Source organism: Cervus elaphus, chromosome 19 (genome assembly GCF_910594005.1).
Source record: "Cervus elaphus chromosome 19, mCerEla1.1, whole genome shotgun sequence".
Taxonomy (NCBI): domain Eukaryota; kingdom Metazoa; phylum Chordata; class Mammalia; order Artiodactyla; family Cervidae; genus Cervus; species Cervus elaphus.
In genome coordinates this window covers 8,290,116-8,314,560 of record NC_057833.1, presented here as the reverse complement: position 1 = coordinate 8,314,560, position 24,445 = coordinate 8,290,116, and the positions used below count along the sequence as shown (strand labels likewise).

At 41.4% G+C, this 24,445-nt stretch overlaps 1 protein-coding gene across 1 annotated transcript in view; it reads right to left on the bottom strand.

Moving 5' to 3' along the window:
* The window catches only part of ARHGEF26 (Rho guanine nucleotide exchange factor 26), a 134,089-nt gene that overhangs the window by 59,507 nt on the left and 50,137 nt on the right, over window positions 1-24,445 (bottom strand). Inside the window, exon 7 of the mRNA XM_043875473.1 lies at window positions 2,426-2,578. Coding sequence (XP_043731408.1) covers window positions 2,426-2,578 — 153 coding nt within the window. The remainder of the gene's footprint in view (window positions 1-2,425; window positions 2,579-24,445) is intronic.

Here is a 24,445-nt window from a genome sequence, read left to right as displayed (position 1 = left end):
GTATCATAATGGTGAATGTATACATTAAAAATTAGTATATACACTACATCTCATATCTGATCATCTGCAAACATTCCACTAAAAAAAATGACACAGGTGTTTTAAGCCACGTCTCTAGCCTGAGATAATAACCTAAGAAAGAAACCTCAGGATTTACTTACTAGCAGGCTTTTGGACTTTTCCAAAGCTTCTAAGACAGAAAACTTTCTGACTATGTCAGCCAGAATATCCCTCCTCTCCCAGTGATGCTAGAACGGAACAACACTGCCACAACATTTCTACGAAATTTAGCAAGATACACGGACATGAAGGGTCTCATGTGGCACCATCCACGTAACTTTGAAGGGGATTCCAGTAAGAATGTGGAGTCTCAGCAAGGTCCCCAACTTGCCAAATAAAAGATCTAGCATTCGGTGAAGACAGAAGTCAAACCAAGGTCTTCTGACTTTCAGCGGGTCCCTGACATGGCATCTCAGAGAGTTCTGTCACCTCACCTCACCCTAAGGGTAGCTCTGTGGCGTTACAGTGTGACTTGTGAGGGGGACGTGGAGGAGGGGTTGACCTCAGATTCTGTGAGCCCCTGGTGAGGGGTGAGGGAGGCCAAGAAGCAGCTGAAACTGCTTCTTGAAACTGGCAACTGAAACCTTTTTCCAAAAAATTATACTTTGAAACTTAGATGATTTGCTTCAAGGCTGCTAGAAAGAAATCAGGAAACACCCAGAACAGCAAGTTAAAAGAAAGTACTCAGAAATGTTATAATTTCCTTTTCTTAAACTGAGGAGTTAAGTTTCCTGCTAACTTTGAAAAAAAATTTTAGGAAATTAAAAAAGAATTAAATTTTAAACCAGTTGCATACTTAAATCACTTCCGCCACCTCCAAAGATTCTGAATCTAGGATGGACCCTGGGTGTTGTTTGTTTGCTGGTTTTCAGATTCCAAAGTGCAGGTAAAGCTCAAAGTCACAGCCCCAAAGGTAAATTTACATTCTGAAAACACAACTACTAATTTCCATGTGAAAGCTCAAATGACGATATTATTGAGCTAATTTAAATAAAACCTTTAGTTTTAAAGAGTTACATAAAGTACAGAGTACTTATTCAAGTTTTTTTGATTTTTTTTTTTAATCTGGCAAAACAAAACTTAATTTAGCTCTAATTCCAGGCTTTGGCTTTTACACTTGTCACTTGGATTTTACAACAGTTAAACAGTAACCTTTACATCGCAGTTCCCATGGCAGATGAGGGCATCAGGTAAGGTCTGGAGACATTTCTGGTTATCACAGCTGAGGTGAGGCTGGGCTTCCAGCAGCTGGTGGACAGGAGCCTGGGGAGCTACGATGTATGGAACAGTCTCCACAACAAAGACTAGTCCAGGACAAAATGTCCGGCAGTGCGGACAAATCCTGCTTTGTGCTAATAACCTCATTTAGGGCTGGCAGCTGTGGGGTTTCCTCTCTGCCTGTACAAGATTTTAAGGAGGATGTGGAGGGGGCATCATCAGCCCTTCTCACCCACGTGGGGGCTGCTTCTCTAAGGAGCCATGAGGTCATCATCACCAGAGGGTCTCTCACATTGTCTAGAGACTGGCCAGTGTGCCACGCTTCAGTCATAAACACCACAGCTCACAGAAGGATGACAACAGCCAGTCAGCCCCCAAGCTGAGTTTACAGCGATGTCCAACTGTACTGCCAGACACAGAGCTCCTGGGGATAAACAAGCCCCGGCCCCAATAAAGCAATGCAGACATTGCTGAACCACTGCTGAATGCTTTCAGACTAGGGATGGCATATCCATCACACCAAAACTCTCAGCAACCTAAATAGAACAAAGGGAAAAGGTGTGTGTGGAAATTTAAGGTTTACTTCTTTTTTGTTCCACAATTAGAGCCTTTAAGAACTCAAAAAAAAAAAAAAAAAAAAACTGCCTTCCTTCAGACCATCCTTGTTCTCCTCACACCTAAACATCCAGAGGGAAAAGATGAGTGATTCCCATAAACAACTAAATACAGAGTTGTCATTTGAATGGAGGAAGATTAGAATACTAGAGGACACTCGGCTCCTAGGCACTAGTTCAAGAACTATATCTTGGCCTCAGGCAAACTATTTAATGACCAGATAACAGCTTAAAGAACAACCTTCTCACCATTCAGAATGATGATCATCCATCATCATTACCCTCCCCCACCCCGCCACCCAAATCTTGCAGGAATTAAAAAAAAGAAACAAGGAAAAACTCAACAAGCTATAATTTCAGAAGAGCTTTAAAGAAAATTCTCCACAATTGGGTTTTTCTAATCTAACACTCCTGCCCAAAAGCATCTCTCTTCCCAAAAGACATTGAATTTAAGAGATCAATGAATTTCAATCAATGTGACCAAATTAAAATATAATTAGATCATTAAAGCCGCAACATTCAATACTGCTTACAACAATTTTTGCAGTGTCCGCTGTTGGTAGACTTCATTTGTGCAGTATTTCACATATGGGTCAAATGTGGATGCTGTGTGCTTCTCCACAATGTCACTTATGTCCTCTATGAAGATATTATTCTGATGTCTTGCTTCCAACTCTGTAAAGAATCTAAAAAAAAAGAAAAGCATTTATACTGCTTTCTGTATGCTTTAATAGACAACAGATTATCCTCATGAAATGCTATTATACAGGGTTTGAAAATACCAGCAGTACATGGTGCCAAAAACATACAAGAAAAAAACTATAAAACAGTCTAAGTTTAAATCTATCATATTAACATCTTATTCCTTCATATGAAAGTGAAAGTGTTAGTCACTCAGTCGTTTCTGACTCTTTGTGACCCTATGAACTGCAGTCCACCAGGCTCCTCTGTCCATGGATTCTCCATGCAAGAACACTGGAGTGGGTTGCCATTACCTTCCCCAACCCAGGGATCAAACCCAGGTCTGCCACATTGCAGGCAGATTCTCCACCATCTGAGCCACCAGTGAAGCCCATTACTGCATACTGCTAGCTTAAAACATTGATAGTCCAGGACATTTCTACGCTTTCAGGTATATTTTGGAATGTACAGATTTCACTATTTTTCAAGAATTCCCTAGATACTTGGGGACGAGGTGCACCATTAATCCTTACATATATTATTGTATTGAAAAGCATATAAGCAAAATACCTAAATAAGTGCCTAAAAACTAAGTCTGAAACAGACCTAATTCTATGGGGCCTTTCTCTCCAAATAAAAATAATCATATCGTTTACATCTAACATAATACATGACACTTAAATGACTTTGTAAATGCTTTAGATTGCAATTTAGAGTTGCCTTGTGTGCACTCACACACACCTATATTGTGTCTAGCCCAGTCAAAATTAAATTTCAGATAAACAATGAATAATTTTTTAATACAACTGTGTGCAAAATAACTGTATGGGACATCTTGGGTGTCTTGCATTTCTTCTGTCAACCTTATATTGGGTCCAATTTTAACAAAGTATCAAACTCAGATATTTGAAACAGAGTGTTCTTCCTCTGGCCCACAGACCAGCAGCATCGGTATCACTCAAGAGCTTATCTAAAAGGCAGAATTTCACCCCTCACGTCTCCCAGTCTGAACCTGCACTTTATCAAGACTGCCTGATAGTCTGAACGCACACTACACTGAGGACTTCCCTAGAGCACACTTACTGACCCTGTTCGGAGCAGCAGGAAAATCTATCAAAAATAACTCTCACACGAGGACTAAAGGGTTTTCTCAAGTCTGAAGAAGGTGAAATCAATAACAATGTCTAATGTTGACTCTAGAATATTAGTACAAGGGAAGGTTAGTTTTGGTATTTAGCATGTCATTGCTCCTTACCAGTTTGTTGGGTGGACTCCATAATACAAAATTCAAGACAGACAGTGAATGAGACAACAGAAATTTATACAAGATTATTAATGGTATATGCGGGCTAACATTTTCTCACATTTTTATCTCAGTTCTTTTCAAAGAAAATCCTGGCACCCAGAAACAAAACAACTAAGAGGTTGAAGATCTTATTTTCGTAAGGGTTGGGAAGATCCCCTGGAAGAGGAAACAGCAACTCACTCCAGTATTTCTGCTGGTATAATCCCATTAACAGAAGAGCCTGGTGGGCTACAGTCCATGGGGTTGCAAAGAGTCAGACACGGCCAAGTGACCGCGCATGCATGCATGTTGACATGTACATTAAACTCATTTTAATATAAATTGTATTAGCTTGTCATCATTATCTATTCTTTTTTTTTTTTTTTTTTGACTACACCACACAGCTTGTGGGATTTTAGCTTCCCAATCGGGATTGTGCCCAGAAAGTGAAGAGAAAGTGCCGAGTCTTAACCACTGTACCACCAAGGAATTGGCTCTATTCAATTTTTAAAAGTCTCCAAAGGAGCTTACAAGACAAAGGAATACATTTTAACTTCCTAGAAGAATTAATATTTATATTCTGGGAAAGCACCTACATGTTTATTACCTTTAAAAAGGACTCAGGAAAATAGTCAATATGGTTCCTATCCACATGACCTCATCATCCAAATTCCTTGTTTAAAGAGCAAGCGGAGCAAATAAAAGCACACCGTGCTAGACTTTTCAGCCTTCCTTCCAATGGGATCAGGCTGAATAAGCACAGTGTCCCTCAGGATCAGAGAGCAGGTCAGAAGAACACATCTATGTTTCAAAACTCAGTCAGTGACTTCATGTCACTTTGTCACGCTGAGTTTATTCAACATTCAAAGAAAATATCAAACCCTCTCTAAAAGGTTTCAGAATTTCAAAAATGTCCAACTCCAAACCCTCGACAAACAAAAACCATGTTACTTCCTATCTAGACTAGTCCCTGACTTCAAGAAATCTGTCATCTATTAAGATGGTAAGAATGGTAAATATAAATGATACAGGAAAACAACATGCCTGTATATAATTAACTACGTGTTGAAACATGTGCATAAGAGTGCTGGTGGCAGTATCTTTTTAAAAAAATTATACAAACTATGTATCTTTTATTGTAGTAAAATACATATTACGTAAATGCTGCCATTTAAACCATTTTCAATGGCTTTAATTGGTGTCAGTATTGTGCAACCATCATCACTATTTCCAAAATACTTTCCCCACCCCAAACCGAAATGCTGCACCCATAAAGCAACAACTCCCCATTCCCCCCTCTCCTCAGCCCCTGATAACCTCCCATCTTCTTTCGATCTCTGTGAATTTGCCTATTCTAGATATTTCATGTGAGTGGAATCACGCAACTTTTTCTCTAGCTTATTTCACTTAGTATTCTGTCTCCAAGGTTCATCCATATTGAGGCGTGTATCAGAACCTTTTCTTCTTTATGGCTGAATAATATCCCATTGTAGGTACTTACTATAATTTGTTTATAATATGAACAGGTTGTTTCCACCTTTTGGCTACTGTGAATAATACTTCTGTCAACATCCCCCTCTGGGTATCTGTTTGACTGGCTGCTTTCAGTCCCCTGGGATATATATCTACAAGTGGAATTTCAACCTTGCTGACTCTGCCGCTAGTAGTGTATACCAAGAAATGACAGTATAATAACAAGAATCAATCAGAAGCTGAGTTAGATGCCAAGGAGAGGTTATTTCATTAAATGAAGGCTGAGTAAGAAATAAAGGATAGAAATGGTATGGACCTAACAGAAGCAGAAGATATTAAGAATAGGTGGCAAGAATACCCAGAAGAACTGTACAAAAATGATCTTAATGTCTCAGATAATCACAATGGCTCACCTACAGCCGACATCCTGAAGTCCGAAGTCAGGTGGGCCTGAGGAAGCATCACTATGAACAAAGCTAGTGGAGGTGATGGAATTCCAGGTGAGCTATTTCAAATCCTAAATGCTTGTGAAAGTGCTACACTCAATATGCCAGCAAATTTGGAAAACTCAGCAGTGGCCATAGGACTGGAAAATGTCAGTTTTCATTCCAATCCCAAAGAAAGGCAATGCCAAAGAATGTTCAAACTACTGTACAATCACATTCATCTCACAGGCTAGCAAAGTAATGCTCAAAATTCTCCAAGCCAGGCTTCAGCAATACGTGAACCATGAACTTCCAGATGCTCAAGCTGGATTTAGAAAAGACAGAGGAACCAGAAATCAAATTGCCAACATATGTTTGATCATAGAAAAAGCAAGAGAGTTTCAGAAAAAAATCTACTTCTGCTTTATTGACTTCACCAAAGCCTTTGGTTATGTGGATCACAACAAATGTGGAAAATTCTTAATGAGATGGGAATACCTGACTACCTTACCTGCCTCCTGAGAAATCTGTATGCAGGTCAAGAAGCAACAGTTAGAACCAGACATGGAACAATGAACTGGCTGCAAATTGGGAGAGGAGTACGTCAAGGCTGTATATTGTCACCCTGCTTATTTAACTTATATGCAGAGTACATCATGAGAAACACTGGACTGGATGAAGCACAAGCTAGAATCAAGATTGCTGGGAGAAAGATCAACAACCTCAGATATGCAGATGACATCACCATTATGGGAGAAAGTGAAGAGGAACTGAAGAGCTTCTTGATGAAACTGAAAGAGGTGAATAAAAAAGCGGGCTTAAAGCTCAACATTCAGAAAACTAAGATCATGGCATCTGGTCCCATCACTTCATGGCAAATAGATGGGGAGACAATGGAATCAGTGACAGACTTTATATTTTTGGGCTCCAAATGACTGCAGATGGTGACTGCAGCCATGAAATTAAAAGACACTTGCTTCTTGTAAGAAAAGCTATGACCAATTTAGACAGCATATTAAAAAGCAGAGACATTACTTTGCTGACAAAGGTCCATCTAGTCAAAGCTATGGTTTTTCTGGTATCATGTATGGATGTGAGAGTTGGACCATAAAGAAGGCTGAGCGCCGAAGAATTGATGCTTTTGAACTGTGGTGTTGAAGAAGACTCTTGAGAGTCCCTTGGACTGCAAGAAGATCAAATCAGTCAATCCTAAAGGAAATCATTCCTGAATATTCATTGGAAGGACTGATGGCTGAAGCTGAGGCTCCAATACTTTGGCCACGAGATGCAAAGTACTGACTCATTGGAAAAGATCGTGATGCTGGGAAAAACTGAAGGCAGGAGGAGAAGGGAACGACAGAGGATGAGATGGTTGGATGGCATCACTGACTTGATGGACATGAGTCTGAGCAAGCTCCGGGAGTTGGTGATGGACAGGGAAGCCTGGCATGCTGCAGTACATGTTGTCGCAAAGGGCCAGACACAACTAAGTGACTGAACTTAAGTGAGTAAGAAATGGGTCTTTACCTCCTGATGCTCAGAGGTGAGTGGCCCATGGGAGGCAGGGAGCCAATCACTTGCAATACGAGACCTAAGACAGGGCCATACAGTGAAAACGACAGTGTAGGGCGGGGCAACTGGAGGCCGAGGAGAGGAAAGGTGTGAGGGGTCGTCAGTGATGGGGATGGTAATGCAGGAGGCCAGGGGACAGAGCACCTGCCGCAGGACACCATGTAGGCAAAGGCACGAATCTCATTCAGAGAAACTGTGGGGTTTAGCAAGCTGAGATGTCAACCACAGGAGGAATAGGACAGAGAACAACGGTGGCAAAGCAAGTGGGCCTGAGCTGGACTGCAAAGTCTGACTGTCTACTGAGCAGCTTGAACTTAATCTATGCACAAAGAGAACCTGCTGGAGACACTGAAGCCAATAAATCATCCAACTGGACAGAGACAACTGACACAGAAGTGGGGAAGAGCATCTGCAGGCCAGTGAGATGCTCACCTAGGCCGGTAACAATAAAGCCTGCACGGGGAACCAAAAGGAGAGGACACATTAGGGTAACAGTTTGGAGGGAAAGTTAATACAATGGAGAAACTCATTTGATGGAAAAGTCAAGGAAGACACTGTGGTTTCTACTCAAAGTTTCTAGCTGGGCAACAAGTTGGGTCATTAAGCCATCCATGAAGGCAGGAACTTAGGAGGAAGAGGGAGAGGCAACAAGCGTGCAGTTTAATTTTCCCTGAAAATATCCATCTGTGAGAATTCAGAGCCACAGGAATTCTAGGTAGTATGTAACCAGGACGAGTTCATTTTTAGCTGGTTTTCATATAAATGCAAACTATTTGTAATTTCTTTTAGCTCCAAGAGTCATTTAAGAAAATGTTCAAAGAAAATGGAAAAAATAAGAAACCATTCATAAGGTCATTATCATGTAAATCTAAGAAATATCTCAGAGGCAAAGCTCTCTTCCAATTTCTTGTCTTCAGCTAACTGTTACAGTCTGAAAGAATGCAACTATATGACCAAAAACAACAGTAACTTGGCTTTTCCCAATGAAAAGGGAAATTCATCTATCACTCTTGAAAGTTTGCCAAAGTACAAGATTAAAAACAAAGCACTAATGAAATATCTGTTTACGCTACTTATTTTGATACAATATAAATGAAGCCACCCATCTTTTATTTTGACATGAGCATAATTAAGGCATAATTCAAAGCCTTCTATGTTCAATTCTCTACTGGTTATTTTGGGCAAATTTGCATATTTCACTCAATGAGCTGAGCTACCAACAGGCCAAGAAAGTATTACTAAAGAATGAGGTATTATTTCCATAACCGAGAATGCTGGAGATCCAAATGAAATCTGAAGCAAAAATAAAAGCATTTTGATTCCCTGGGTGAGACCTGAATGCAGTCTCTGAAGCAGTCTGGCTTACTTGAAGGACAACTCTTTAATGGAAATCTATTTCAGCCCAATGAATTCTTTTTTTCCTGGCACAATACCTTTATTATTTCTTCTTTGTAGCAGTACCAAGATGATCATGTTTTACAACTGATCATGTTACACAACCTTTCATTTTTTTTTTTCCTACCAAAATTTTAATGTCATCGCTAACATCTAGAGAAACCTCTGATGGATCAGGAAAGGCCTCCTGGAAGCACTGCCTCTTAACCAGACACCCCGGTTAACCCTGTCTGACTCTTGACTAACCATCACCAGCAGCCGGTAGCTCTGAATTCTCACAGATGTGTCTTTTCAGCATCTATTTCACCTCTCTAAAGGGAAATGAAAGTGACTTGCTTCTTGCTTCTTCTGCCTCTACCTAATCACATCCATACTTCACAGGAGGGCTGCAAATGATTGCAGCCCCTCCAGACGAGCTCCTTGGCTGTGCAGAGAAAAGTTCGGGGCCACCAAGAAACACCAGGCCAGCCTCCCAGGAGGTGAAGACTTCAAGATGAGAAGCACATGGTCACATCTGCAGAGCCTGCTCGAGGCCTATAGCCTCTCCTCTAATATTTCCTATAACTACAGGGACTGCATATTCTTTAGGCCTTTTGTGGTTGCTTTATCAAATGATGGTTTTAATTGTATCACTGCATTTTCAGGGAAAAAGCAAAGTCAACAGGGAAGGAGCCGCTTCTGACACACTCAGTACATATACTTTTGTGAGCATCATTTTCTCCCTTCTGTAGTAGGTGGAAAAGACCTACCAATATGAGGATAAATCTCGCCATACCACGACTAATAGCCTCTTCAAATTCAACTGGTAATGTCATTGGCATGGCAGGGATGAGTAATCCTGAGAGATCTTTGGAGACAGTAAATCCACTCATCTACAGAGGAGAGTAACACTTATTTAATACAGACAACACATCTGGCTTCAGCTGTCAGCCAACAAAATCTCCGCCATGGGTTTAGCACAGACGACATGCTCTGATGGATGTCAAGTAGCCAACAGTTGCTAACCATGACCACCATCCACTGCGCCACGTCCAGCACTTCCCACACACTGCCTCATCTAACTTAACCCTCAAGCTGACTTTATGACCGCCAATGAACCCATTTTACAGATAAGAAAACCAAGGCTAACCGAACTTATGTCACAACTAAACAACAAGCTTCAGTTTGAACGCAGAGCCTTTCTGAGTCCAGAGCCTGCTTGAACTACTTCACCTGCTGCCTCTGGCTCACAGGTACCCAGTGCTCTGGTACTACCCGCCAGTCCTCAATCTGAACATCCAGCAAGAAGGCTTACAGCTGGACCTCAAAGAGGCAATACGTTACTTTCCAAGAGTGACTACTGAATTATCTCAACAAATGATTTACACACATCTACAGAGTAAAGACCTTCTCAGTGGATTTACGCTGTGGCAAGAGGTGCAAGACAGCACAGGAGCTGACCATCTCCCTAGATGCTGCCTCCAGGAGGGCGGCAGCCAGTGATGCGTTCTGGTCCTGGTCCACAGAGTGAGAGCAAATATTGGTTAAGGGGTGGCTGGTGAAACCCTCTGGGAGTCATTCCTAGCCACCCCCACCCCCATTCCCTGCTGCCCTCCCCTTTGCCCCACTCATCCTTCAAGTCTCAGATTCACTTTCACCCCCTCCAAGAAGCTTTCCCTGACCCTTCTGGGATGGGTTAGGTCCCCTTACTTTATGTCTTAATAAACCTCTATGCTTTTCTTTTGGTGTGTCTGCTATGATTGTATTTAACTATATAATGATTTTGTTTACCTCAGCAAGGGAGCTAGAGGACAGAGGTCGTGTCTGTTTTGTTCAACACTCTATGCTTGGGGCCTGGCCATAGGACCTGAAGTATAAAAGACAGTTAAACAACGGATGGATGAATAAATCTAATTTGTGTTTTAAACAGTAAATATGAAGATGGAATCCACTCAGGGAATTTTGTTCTAATGCCATTTATAGGACACCTACAAAGAAGTCAGTCTCTACCTTGCTCTGTGCTGTATTGCGCTTAGTCGCTCAGTCGTGTCTGACTCCTTGTGACCACCAGGCTCCTCTGTCCATGGGGGTTCTCCAGACAAGAACCCAGGAGTGGGCTGCCATGCCCTTCTCCAGAGGATCTTCCCAACCCAGGGATCGAACCCAAGTCTGCCACATTGCAGGAGGGTGCTCTACCCTCTGAGCCACCAGGGAAGCCCCGACCTGGCTTTATTCACTGGTAAATACATATTCATATTTACTGACCACTAACTGAGTTCCCAGAGTTGTTCTAGGCACAGTGAAGGTCTCAGTGAAGACACTCACTCCCAGCACAAACTTTTACAATCCTGACAAGTATGGTCAGCGCTTCCTAGGTGGCTCAGTGGTAAGGAACCCAGCTGCCACTGCAGGAGAGGCGGGTTCGATCCCTGGGTCAGGAAGATGTCCTGGAGAAGGAAAAGGCAACCCTCTCCAGTACTCTTGCCTGGGAAGTCCCACGGACAGAGGAGCCTGGTGGGCTAGAGTCTACAGCTCACTAGGCTCCTCTGTCCATGGCGTTCTCCAGGACAGAATACTGAAGTGGGTTGCCATGCCCTCCTCCAGGGGATCTTCCTGACCCAGGAACAGAACCTGCGTCTCTTAGGCTACAGTCCATGGGGCTGCAAGAGAGACAGGATTTAGAGACTAAACAACACGTATGGTCACTAAGATGAGACGCAGTTTAGCCCAGGTTTCTTCAGTGCCAGCTGCCCTTACTGAAAACCTTGCCAGACTGGCTCCACCTTCACCAATTTAGGGAGGATTCCAGGTGACTAAGAAGCTCAGCAGAGAGCGCTCGGGCTGAGGAAGCACAGAGAGCCGGGCTCTGCTTATGGTCATCGCAGCCTTGTGCCTTTCTGGGAATGGCGTCCTCTCAAGGTCCTTTTCCTTCATTAATATGCGTGGGCCTAAAGCAAACTCACCTTCCTCCCTTGGATGAGCTCACGATCTAAGTGGCTGTGGTTTAGTGCTGGAGAGGGTCACATTCACGTACGCCAGAGACATGTAACATACCAGGCAGGTTTCACATGTCTAAATTGCTATTGCATAATAAAAAATATCTTCACTAAACAAAGAAATATTCCAGATAAGTGGCAGCAAACTATGTGCTCCTGGAAATACTTTCCTAACAGATCAACAAGAGAACATTCTGTACTCCACCAAAATGAATTTCTACTCTGCTGAGCGTAAGTGAACTTTGGGGCTTATCTGTTTGCATTTGTTGGGGGTTTTGGGGTCTTTTGTTTTTTGGGGATTTTTGGCGGTGGTCACGTTGACATTAAAACAATTTCTTTTAATAGAACAGACTGTGGAGAGCAAACTCATGGCAAGAATAACACCACTAACCCACGGCAGGCATCATTAACAGATTATGGTGCTCTACCCATATGCAGAATCTGTACTCAAGCCATTATCAATCAATCAAAATCAATGATGAACATGATGAAGCTCACCTATGAATCCTTCACTGGACTCACACTGATGGGAAATCTGTTAATTCAACAGAAATAGAGGGCTACTGCTTCTCAATAAGAATACCCTACATCCTGATCTGGTAACAGTCTCACAGGGCTTCCTCCCCAGCAGACTATACATCTCTTTCCATTCCATTTTAGTGTTTTGTGACATTTTCTCTCTGGATTGATAATAAAGGGATAAGGGCTGAATCAGAAGTGTTTTGGGAATGTGAGAGGAAAAAAAAAATTCTCAACAAAGATGTCCATAAGGTCCATCCTGAGACCTATTCTTTAATCCTGAAAATCTCTAGGATGAATTTTGTTAAAGGATCCTTAACATCTTATCAAAACCTTTTAAATCAACCTGGACATAGGACAGAGGCCACGGAGGTGAAAGAGATAAACAAAGGGTTTTTTTTTCTTATCCTTAACACCACACAACACAGAGCCCGCTAGGTTTAAATCCAGCTCTCCACTGATGCCTTCAGTCCAGGGCGCCCAGCAAATCTCAAAGATGAAAGGTGGAGCTGGGGGCTGGGGGAGGGATGGGAGGGAGCAAACACAGAACCAAGTGCCCCCGAGACTTCCCTGCATCAGTTAAGGCTCCTGCTTGCTGAGTTCTTTCTCTCACTGATCACAGACAAGCTAGAGGGAAAAGAAACATGACCAAACAAATAGTAAGAAAAATACCATTTTTAAATTTCTTGAAATTTTAATACCATTAGACCCAGTTTTTGCTTAAAAATGAGAATTTAAAGTATTTCTCATATGACTGCTTCACAGAAGCTGGAGGAAAAGGGTCTTGTTCCCATGGTAACCTTCTGCATACTCCATTCTTTTGTTTCAGCACTACTCATGAATTTACCCACATTTTAACTTCACTCAGAATGAAGATAACACTCTAATGAATGACAGGAAGCATGTACCAGAACCCGTCTCAAAACACCCTGACAAGAGGCTTTGTGTAGGCATAGGCCTGGGATGCTTGGGCTATGACGGACAGTTCTGCAGTTTTTAATGATGGTTTTAAAAAATCTGAACACAACTATACATTTCCATCTGAAAAAAAAATCACACCCCCTCCCGACAATTTTATATATAACTGTGAAGACCGAATGTGCCTGGTTCATCCCTGGATTTCCAGGACCTAACAAAGAATGAGGACTCCATCTCTTTGCTATGCACCTGAAACTATCACAACATTGCTAATCAACTATACTTCAATACGAAATAAAAAGTTCTTAAGGAAAAGAAATCTTTATTATACCATTATTTCAGATGTGGAGGTGAGAATGGGGGTGAAATTCGCCTACTGTTTTCAACCTGCTGACCTAACCAGAAACGCGGTTAGCTTATCTTGAAATTTGTTTTGATTACAGAATTGAAGGCTACTAATACACAATAAACTTCAAGTGTGTTACAGACTGTAAATAAAGGGAAAAATCAGGATTGTTTATTTTTCATGGCTGACCTGATTGCAACATTTTATTTAGTGTTATTCTTGAACATTGTTTCCCTGTGATGAATAAAGATTTGTGGCTAATTTAAAATAAAAAAAAAAGAATGAAGACCTGATAAATGCATTGATTGAATCAACACTAGGTTCCTATTATTCCTCCTTGCCCCACTGTTAAAGTGCTGACTTCCAAGGAGAGGAGCAGTGGGTGATAATATGAAACAAGCATCTCCCAGGAACATGAGTTAATAACTTCAGACATGAGTTAAATTATCAGGGTCCTCACAAACGGGGTGGGCAGGGCCAAATGGCCCTAACGGCTGGCAAGTAAGGCAGGTGGGTGTCTGCTCCAGACAGAGCATGCAAGATGCAGGGCATGTAACTCAAGAAGTTTTGCTAATCCACCGCCTGGCCGAAATTCTTTGAAAACTCCAGACCTAGAAAAGATTTATGACTTTCGGAGGGACTGTTTCCTTTTATTAGATGACAGTTACATAACCAATTCCATGACCCTCTCCCCTTGGCCGCCTGGAAGGCTGTTTTTTTTTTAACCCTCACTGGAGCTCGCAGCTCCATAGCAGGAGAGCTGGCTGGGCGCACTGACTACCCTTGTCCCCACCCTGGTCCCCACGTCCCCCTCAAACAGCCTGTGTACATCTCATCCGCTGCGACTAGTCTTGAGCCTTTGGTGGATGCAGTTGGAGGACAAAATATCAACTATGAACAAATAAGCCAGGAAAATGTGGATGCTTGGGTGTGCTTGGAAATAGCACCGAGCATGAATTTACAGAACGCTGGGACAATATCAAGTAAAACAATAACATCTTTTCATGCTGAAGCCCCCTTTCCTGTTGTGAACTGATCATTCTTGAACAAAATCAGCACAGGGAAGGACATGCGTGCCTTCAGACACTCTCTCCAGATGCTTTTTAGGTAATGCCCTCGGTATTCCAAGTCAGAATTTAAACCACAAGGAAGAGTAACATTTCCAACAAGCCCCAAAGCTTTGCATCTTCACTTTTCTTTATTAAATATGCCCCCAAAAGCTGTCTTCCTAAAAGGAGGCAATGCTTTCTATAGAACCATCAGTTTCAGCAAAAAGAAAAAGGAACCAGGACACAGAATTTTGGAAAACTCTAGCAGCTGGTTTCCTAAGCCATAATATCCTAAGAAAAAGGACGCCTGTCTGAACGAGGGAAACAGAATTCCATGTCTTTGCTGACACTTTTCAAACCTGCTCCAGTTTATCAGCAGCTGGCTCCAGTCAGGCCCTTTCTCACACAACCCTCTCATTCACCTTTCATCAGGGATTTTTAAAATACTTTCTTTTTAGATGGTTATTAGCACTGGCCAGCAAAGTAGCCAAAGAACATGATCTACAGGGTAAACAAGTTCTTAACCTGGTCTTAAGTGGATTTGGGACGATGATAAATTTGTTCCTGCATTTATTAAAATGAAAGGGGCTGAGTACAGAAGACTGGTCAAATCAGTCCTGCAACACGCAGGCATCAGCTCAAGACCAGTGGCAACACAAGGAAGCCAGAAACACACAAGGCCAGACCACTGGTAGAGGAGCATGAAGACGTGAAGAGAGAGAACATGCAAATACTAAACCTCCTCAGTACCAAAGACCAGACTTTCCACTTTCTCTTTTTCTCAGTCTTTATACTTTTCTCCAACATTAGCTGTATGTGATCTCTTATCTCATGAGTAAATTCTATGAGATAACAGTATCTATAAATAAATACACTTCCAGCTGAAGTCCATTTTGCACTGTACCCACTATATAGCAAGGCTATCATGTACCATTACATCACACCTCTGGAAGATGGATGTAGGGTACTGGTTACAAGTGCAGGCTCTTACAAGAGCCAGATGGCCTGGGTTCAAATCCCGACCCGTCTTCTGCTAGCCTTGTAGCCTGAGGCTACTTAATGTCTCCATGACCTATTTCCTCATTTGTAAAGTGGGAATAATAATGGTATGACCTCATGTGGTTCTCACGATGACTTAATGAATTAAAACAAGTGGCCAGAATGTGGTCTGGCATGAGGTATGTGCTCGTTAACATTAATTATTACTCAAGTGCAATAAAATTCCTTTCCCTCCCATGTGAATTTACACAATTCACATGTCTTTTAAATGAAGCCACTAAGCTTTCTCGATTTTCCAGTCCACTCTGTTCAAGGACAGCAAGTCTAGCTCCTATATTTCCATCAATTAAGTCTGGGTGGGCAGGTGCAATATCATCTCGCCATACACCAAATCTGCTCAGTCATAGGCATACACTTCCTCATCAACTTACTAAAAATTGTAATAGGTACTTATCAGTGACAGAATTAGAGGATTAGCTCAGTTCTTTACTGGGCTGAAGAACCACTGGCTTTGAATCAAAATACTTAAAGTTAAATTTCTAATTATTTGAGAATTTTATATCTCATTAAATTAAAAAATGCCTTCTCACCATAAGTTTGCTTTTGGTGTCTAGGAGTCTTGTTTCTGCTTTGCAGATAAGTTCCTTTGCATTATTTTTTTAGTTTGGAAAACTCACGATTACCAAAGGGAAAAGGGGAGGGGGAGGAATTAATTAGGAGTATGGTATTAACAGATACCCACCACTGTTCAGAAAATAAACAACAGGATTTACTGCATGGCACAGGAAGCTATGAGGGCCTCCCAGGTGGCACAGTGGTGAAGAATCTTCCTGCCAATGCAGGAGACATGGATTTCCCTGGAGGAGTAAATGGCAACCTACTCCAGTATTCTTGCCTAGAAAATTCCGTGGACAGAGGAGCCTGGCGAGCTATAGTCATGGGGTCGCAGAGAGTGGGACGCAACTGAGTGACTGAGCACACACGCACGGAAGCTGTATCTGATATTCCGTAATAACCTATCATGGAAAAGAATGTGAAGATGTACCCCTGGAAAAAAGGCTGCTCACAGTTCTAGAGTTCAATATCCATCTCATCGATCTTATATCCTACCCCAGTCATTTCTCTTTCCCCTCATTATCACAGAGATCACTTCCACATGAAGAGGTCTGATTCATTCCAACCCTGTGCAACATGACTTTTGCCCATTTCATCCCATAGACATTACTCCCTCAAAAGTCTCTAGAGTTTGACACTATCATCAGTTACTGCTTCCTTTTTAACCTAAACAGATAATTGTAAACGATTTAAAAGAAAACCATTTACTGAAACCATGATAAATAATTATAAAATTTGCATGCTTTTTAATTTATATTTTAATGACAATATAGTAAAATTCTGTAATTTTTAAAGTAATATTTATTCTCATTTATTTATTTGACTGTGCCAGGTCATAGTTGCAGCATGTGGGATCTAGTTCCTTGACCAGTGATCGAACTTGGGCATCCTGCGTTGGGAGCATGGAGTCTTAGCCACAAAAGTCTTCCCATCAGGGAAGTCCAATTTCGTGTATTTTGAATCTAATGACATTTTACTTTATTATTGTTTAGATTAGGACTACCCAATAGAAATATAATGTGAGTCACATATGTGAGCTACATAAGTAATTTAAAATTTCCTAGTAATAATATTAAAAAAGTTAAAAAAAAAAAATCAGGGGTGAAACTAACGCTAATAATATATTTTATTTACCAGTATATTAAAAACATTATATCAAAATATAATCAATATAAAAGCTATTAATTAAATATTTTACCTATTTTCATATTCAGTCCGGGAATCAGTGTATATTTTACACTTATAGCTCACTTCAATTTCAACAAACCATATTTCAAGTGCTCAGAAGCCACACAGGGCTAGTGGCCACCACATAGGACAATGTATCTTTAGACCACTGAAGTTAACAGAAAATATAAACTAAAATATGTGAAAATCTTTACTATAACAACTAAATTCATGATTTTGCTGAAGGCAAAGAAATCAAATTTTGTGAAATAAATGTATAATGATAAAAAGAAAAAAGAACCACTGGCTTTGTATAATGAAGACCCTAACACAGAAAGATTCACAGAAACTGAGAAATTACTGGAAGTGGAAATTTTATACCTGCAGCCAGGGCCTAGACTGGGGGGAACTCAGACTGCCACACTAAATAGCTTCAATTCCTTCCTTAAGTAATAGAGAACCACTGAAGTTTCTTCTGTTTTAGGAAGGAAATCTAGAGGTAGGAGGGTGAAGGACAGGATATGGGGCTGAAGGTTAAACTCAGGTACTAACAAGAAGGCAAGGAAGCCAGTCACCATCTACACACACGATCCACTTAAGACGAGACTGGCAGTTCCTCAAAACGTTAAACAAAAGGGTTACCATACGACCCAGTAATCCCACTCCTAGGTATACACTGGGAGAGAAATGAAATGAGAAGAGAAACGAAATGAAAACATATGTTCACACAAAAACCTGTACACTAATGTTCATAGAAGAATAAGATATAACGGCAAAAAAGGGAAAACAGCCCATGTCCATTAACTAATGAATGGACACATAAAAAGTGGTATATGCATACAACAGAATATTACTCAGCAATAAAAATAAAGATTTGCATATATTGTGACATGGATGAACCTTGAAAATATGCCAGGTGAAAAAAGCTAGTCATAAAAGATCATATATTATATGATTCTATTAATATGAAATGTCCAGAATAGCTAAACCCAAGAAACACAAAGTAGACAGGTGGTTGCCTAGAGCTGGAGAAGTCTGGGGGGAAACAGGGGTGAGTGCTAATGGATGTCATCTCTCTGTTTGAGGTGATGAAAATGTAAAGTTGATTGTGGTGATGTCTGCTCAACCTGTGAATATACTAAAAATCACCAAATTACACAACTGAAATGCATTATTTGTATGGTATGTGAATCATTCTCTCAATAAATCTCTTTTAATAAAAAGAGCAGCAGCTGGGAAATGGGCAACAGGGGTAAGAGCTGATCTGCACACATCCTGTTCATGGATAGAGCTCTTTTTTTCTGCTTTCCCAGAGAGTGAATTCTGTCTGTGTTTCATCTCTTTTCAAGTGACTCTTATGAAAAGTCCCAAGATTTAAACAATAAATGAGAGCTGCCCTGGTTCAGGCTGGGTCAGGAGGCCCAGAGTCCAGTTGTTTGGACCAACACCCAACTTGGCCGACCCTAAAACGCCTTCAGGGAATTCCGGGCCCCTGGGAACGCAATCTGAAACCACTCAGTGGATCCAAAGGGCTGAGAGATGTGGGAATGTGAAGCATCTTTGTAGGGTCAGCGAGAGGGAATCCAGCCAGACTCTGCCTAGTCACACCAGGGAACTGGAGACAGAGCATCCACACCAAAGCAGCCCTGCCCACCACCCACACCTTCAGTCCAGTGACAACTGCCTGCCCTCTGCCCACACCTTCAATCCAGTGACAACTGTCTGCCCTCTGCCCCGTCACCATACACACTCCCTTGTAAGGGTGAGTGATGGGTTCATTTACAGAAAGCTAGAAAGGTCTGGTTTTACACCCTCCCTTGAGGTTTTCAAAGAGCTCCAATGATGGTAACTGTGTTCAGAAGAGTCAAAATGATCCAAAATCTTACCTGGTATTTGACCATAACCAAGATGCTAGCAGCCTTCACTTTTCTTTAGTGACAGTGAATTTAGAATTACAAAATACATTATCTATTCCCTTAAAGAACGTTATACAGCATGCATAATGGAGCCTACGTTTCCTGCTGCCAATCTGTAGCCTATAAACCATGAGAAGTCTTATTTCACCACTGTTTGTGTTCTGTTTTATACATGTACCCCTTTTCTCGCACTTGTTTGTCTACCAAAATCCTGGTCCCCAAACACAAGTCTTCAGGAAAAGTATTTTGCACTTCATGTTATTCCCCACCCTTTTTTTTTTCCCCTGCTTCAATCCCACTTTTCCAGAACTAACAAAAACTGCTTCTAAAAGCTCTGGCCCCATCACCCCATTCCTCAGAACTATCAATGAGACCCAGCTGTCTGAACCGAATCTCCGACTGTTAACTTCTAACCACACAACCGCCTCTGAGAAAAGCCCATGATGCGCTTCTCTTCCTTCCTTTCTAACCAGCTCTACAAGCCACTCCGAGCCATCAAGTCAGCCTCCTACCTGCTCTCACCTACATCCTGCAAAGGGCAGTGCCGCTGCAGAAGCTTCTTTTATTGCTTCTTAACAATGTTGACAGTAGATCATCACAGCCATTCATTCACTAGGATATGCAGTGGCTGTAGACAGGTGACCACTTGTTTGTAGGGAGTTGGTCACTCCCTAGTTTTCCCTCTTTTTTTTTTTAATTGACATCTTCATGGCTGTGGTAGAAACAACCATCAAAAGCTAATCTGGATTTTAAAAAATTTATTGGAGTATAGCTGCTTTACGCTGCTCTGTTATTTTCTGCAAAGTGAATCAGCTACACGTATACATTATTGTTTAGTCACTAAGTCGTGTCCAGCTCTTTGTGACCCCATGGACTGTAACCCGCCAGGCTCCTCTGTCCATGGGATTTCCCAGGCAAGAATACTGGAGTGGGTGGCCATTTCCTTCTCCAGGAGATCTTCTCCACTCAGGGATCGAACCTGCATCTCCTACATTGCAGGGGGATTCTTTACCACGGAGCCAAAGGGAAGCCCATACACATATGCCCCCTCTTTTTCAGATTTCTTTCCCGTTTAGGTCACCACAGAGCTCTGAGTAGAGTTCCCTGTGCTACACAGAAAATTCTCACTAGTTATCCATTTTACACACAGTCGTGTATATACGTCAGTGTCGATCTCCCAATTCATCCCACCCTCTTTTCCCCTTGGTGTCCACATGTTTGTTCTCCAAGATACAGAGACACTTGCCTTTGGTCACTTCACCAGAGTAGCTTCCAACCATCTTCACTTCCAGCCACAGAAGCAGGGAGGGCAGGCTCCCTGCAAGCTGCAGGAACTTGAAAAAGAAACTGCCTACTTTGGCTTACTCGAGGGAGAGCTGTACTGTGATACCTTCATAAGGCGATGGTCTCACAGTCTCGAGTTTAAAAGGAACGTGAGCAGCTACACCTGTAGGAGGGGACGGAGCAGCTCCCGGAGAGCTGGACCACAGCATCCCCTGCCGAGGCATGTGACCGCTCAAGTCGTCAGCACCTTCTCAATTTCTCTAGAAACTGAAAATGCCTGGGCACCTGTGCTAACACGGTCAGCATGAATTTCAACCTCAGAATTGTTATCTGTTATTACACCTGATAGCTTAACTAGACAGTGTATAGTGCTTCACAGTTTCCAAGTGGTTTTCTTCATCGTTCTATTATACAGTAGTACCTTTTCCAAGGGCTGTCTTTTTCATGGCTTTTAGCTATAAAAACTAAATCCCCACTGGCAACTTTCTAAACCAGAATGAAACAAAACATACAGTATAAATTCTTTCTGGGGTATGAACTGAAAAATCGTAATTCAGCAATAGAGAACTACTCCACGAGAAGCAGTTTCTGAAACAAAAGGTCATTTATAGGTTTTATTATTTTTATACAACAGTGATATACTAAATAAATCAGAGGCAGTCAGCTTTATAATCTCCAGGAATTTTAAAAGAATTCAAGATCTTTGAAAAATATAATTGTATTAAGGTTTGCTTTTCTTTTATAAACCTTCAGGTTGCAGTATATTAATTTTATATATATATATATATATTTTTTAAGGGTGACTTGAAGATAAACAATGGAAAATAAAGAAGGAAGCATTTCATTTCCATGGAAAGTTGATGGACATATGAGGTTCCAGGCAGGAAGAGTCACCACCACGCCCGCCCTCCGTCTCCAGCGGTCTAAATGACCCACAACACGGCACATCCATGCTCTCAGCTCTACGTGCAGGCCACAGGCCAAGTTAACCTTGAATTGTCTGAAGTGTAGCTGCAGGTATGAGGACACAGATCAAAAGTCTAACCCTTTCCCCCCCTTTTTTTTTGGCCACACCACCCTGCCATGTGCAACTTTTAGTTCCCCAAACAGGGATTAAACCAGTGCCCTCTGAAATGGAAGCTCAGAATCTTAACCTCTGGACCACCAGGGAAATCCCTGACCACGTCCTTCTACAGAGACCGATCAAAGGGATGTTGGCACTGTTCCTTAGATTTTCAAAACCTGGACTTCACCCTCTACTCTATGACCAAGGGTAGTAAATTCAATTTTCTAAAAAGTGAACTCTTCAGCCTTTCTAAGTGGGAGACTCTTCAGTGGTAAAACCCCGATCTGCAGGTGGATGGCGCTTCTACTACCTCTAGGACCTCCAGAATCTCGGCCTAACAACGGTCTCCATCATCACCTTCCTCTGCTGTGCTTCTCCAAGCTGTGTTTCTCTTATTGGGCTACTTCCTAATGTCAAGCATTTCTCAGTTTTCAATAGTTGCCTTACCTCTTTGCCAGACTAATACCTTGAAACCAACTCAAGTTTTTTAACTGTTTTAAGCAGGAAAAAAAAAAATATCTATCTTTTGTTTTTCTTGTTTTCCTGTTCCTTTTTTATTTGAAGGGCATTGTTTTTACTCCCATGTTAATACTGTAAAAAAAAAAAAAAGACAAATCAACCTGATCCCTCAGTTGCTCTAATATAAAAAAATTTATCCCGTCTAATTTTAACAGGGGGGAAAAATAGGCATGTTACTGAAAATTATGTAACTGTATTTTCTTAATGCCTCAAATTGTACAGTATTAGAGACAAAGGTATATTTGAAAGTCCTTATGCTTAATTTCCCTAAGTCCTGGTGAAAGCATTCACCCTAATACATGAAAACATATTCCCCTTGCACCCCCGTCATACTTGCTAAGTTGATAGAGAGGGTCTCTGAGGAGCTTCAAGACTGTGACCCTGCACATGCGAACAGTCCCATCGATTTTCAGGTTAATTCAGAACAAATGATCAAATCAACAAAATGAACACCTGAGCTCTCAAATGGGTGGCTGATAGGTTGAAACTGCCCTACACATGTAATATTTTTAAAAATCTGAATTATCTTCCAACACTTAAAAATCAAGAGACTGTACCCACACACCCAGATTTCCCACTTCTGAAATATTAGCTCTCAACACGGAGCTCACATTCTCACAACAGCCATGGTGGCTGGGGCTGCTCACACCCCCATGTACAGTGACCCCCCCCCCCACTGTACATGACCACTCAGAGCCCACCCTGCTTTTCAGCTATGTGACCTGGTCGCCAAGACAATTTCTCCCCCTCTAGAGAGGGCTCAGAGTCAGATCTGGCTCTTAGCTCCGGCTCATCCTTCAGCATCTAAATACTTACTCAGCTCAGTTCAGTCACTCAGTTGTGTCTGACTCTTTTCGACCCCATGGACTGCGGCACGCCAGGCTTCCCTGTCCATCACCAACTCCCAGAGTTTACTCAAACTCATGTCCACCGAGTCGGTGATGCCATCCAACCATCTCATCCTCTGTCATCCCCTTCTCCAAGGTTCCAAGTCCCCTTCTTCTCCAAGTAGTAAGTAACACTTACTATTTGGGTGCAATTTACTTAACCTCTATGCCTCTCATCTGCTCCAAAAGATCCATTTCCTGCATAGATCATGGCAAGCACTAAATAACACAAAGTCAAAAAGGACTTAGCATAGTACCTGGCACATGGGGCTGAATGAATGATGATAAATGTTGTCGTCATCATCATCATCATCAAATGAAAACGCATCCAAGGGACACTTGGGAAGATGCAACTTTCCATCCAAGTCAGAAAGTTTCTGAAATCACCATTTCCACTTCCTTAAATGTATGTATTATTCAGAAGAAATCTACGTTACTAGGGACTCATTAAACTTTTGCTTCCAGGTATCAGGATCTTGCAAGCCCAGACTCCACATATGTGGGAAAAAAACAAAAACCTACATAACACCTGGTTTTCATTTAATTCCTCAGAAGAGCAACATATTGTTCAGAAATATTTTTATACGCAAATCAATCTGTCCCGTACCCCTGAGAAGCTTCCCCTATTAATATAAAACGAGAGAATACAAGCTTTTGTCAGCCTGAAAAAAATTTTATTTAACTGTGAAGAAGAATTAATTGCTGCAATTAGCATCAAATTTTAACAAACATATGGCTGTAAAATGTTTGTCTTTCACTATAAAGGCTTTGGAGTTCGCAGATTGCCATAACTGACACCTCTGTAAGAACTGTAATTAATTGGGAACTTTTACAGTTCAATTACAGAAGAATAAAGGAATAAAAATTCAGTCATCGCTTCATAATCTTAATGCAACCTATGTAAGTGGAAATCAGTAGAAAAGTCTTGTCAATTAAACTTATAATTTGAGCCAGAAGAAACTAGATGAGAGGCTAAATCCAATTATTTATAGCATTCTGGCAAAAGTCCATAATGAATTTTTAGACGGACTGGGGGAAGAGGGAAAAAAAATCCATAGAAACCTTACTAATAAACTCTCTTGCAATGGCCTATTTGGATATTAATAGCACCTGGCTGAACACGTCATATTCTGATGGTAAGTTAACTATGCTGTAAAGCCTTAAGTTTTCCTCAAATGTTGATTTTGGCTACTGAATATTTAAGAAAAAGAGAAAATTGGTATAAAAAGGGTTAAACTATGATCCTTATAACCATTTTACTTCAGTCAGTAACAGTAAAGCACAGCCCAACCCCCATACAATAATGTGAAGTCATAACAGGCACCTCGTTTATGCAATAGATGTTTTTATAAAGCTAACTTTTTTTTTTTTTGCAAATCAAGTCACTGCAAATGACTAAAAAAAACCCTGGATGTTTCATCTTGTGAAAAGAAACACAATCTGGGAGTGCAAATGCTCCCCC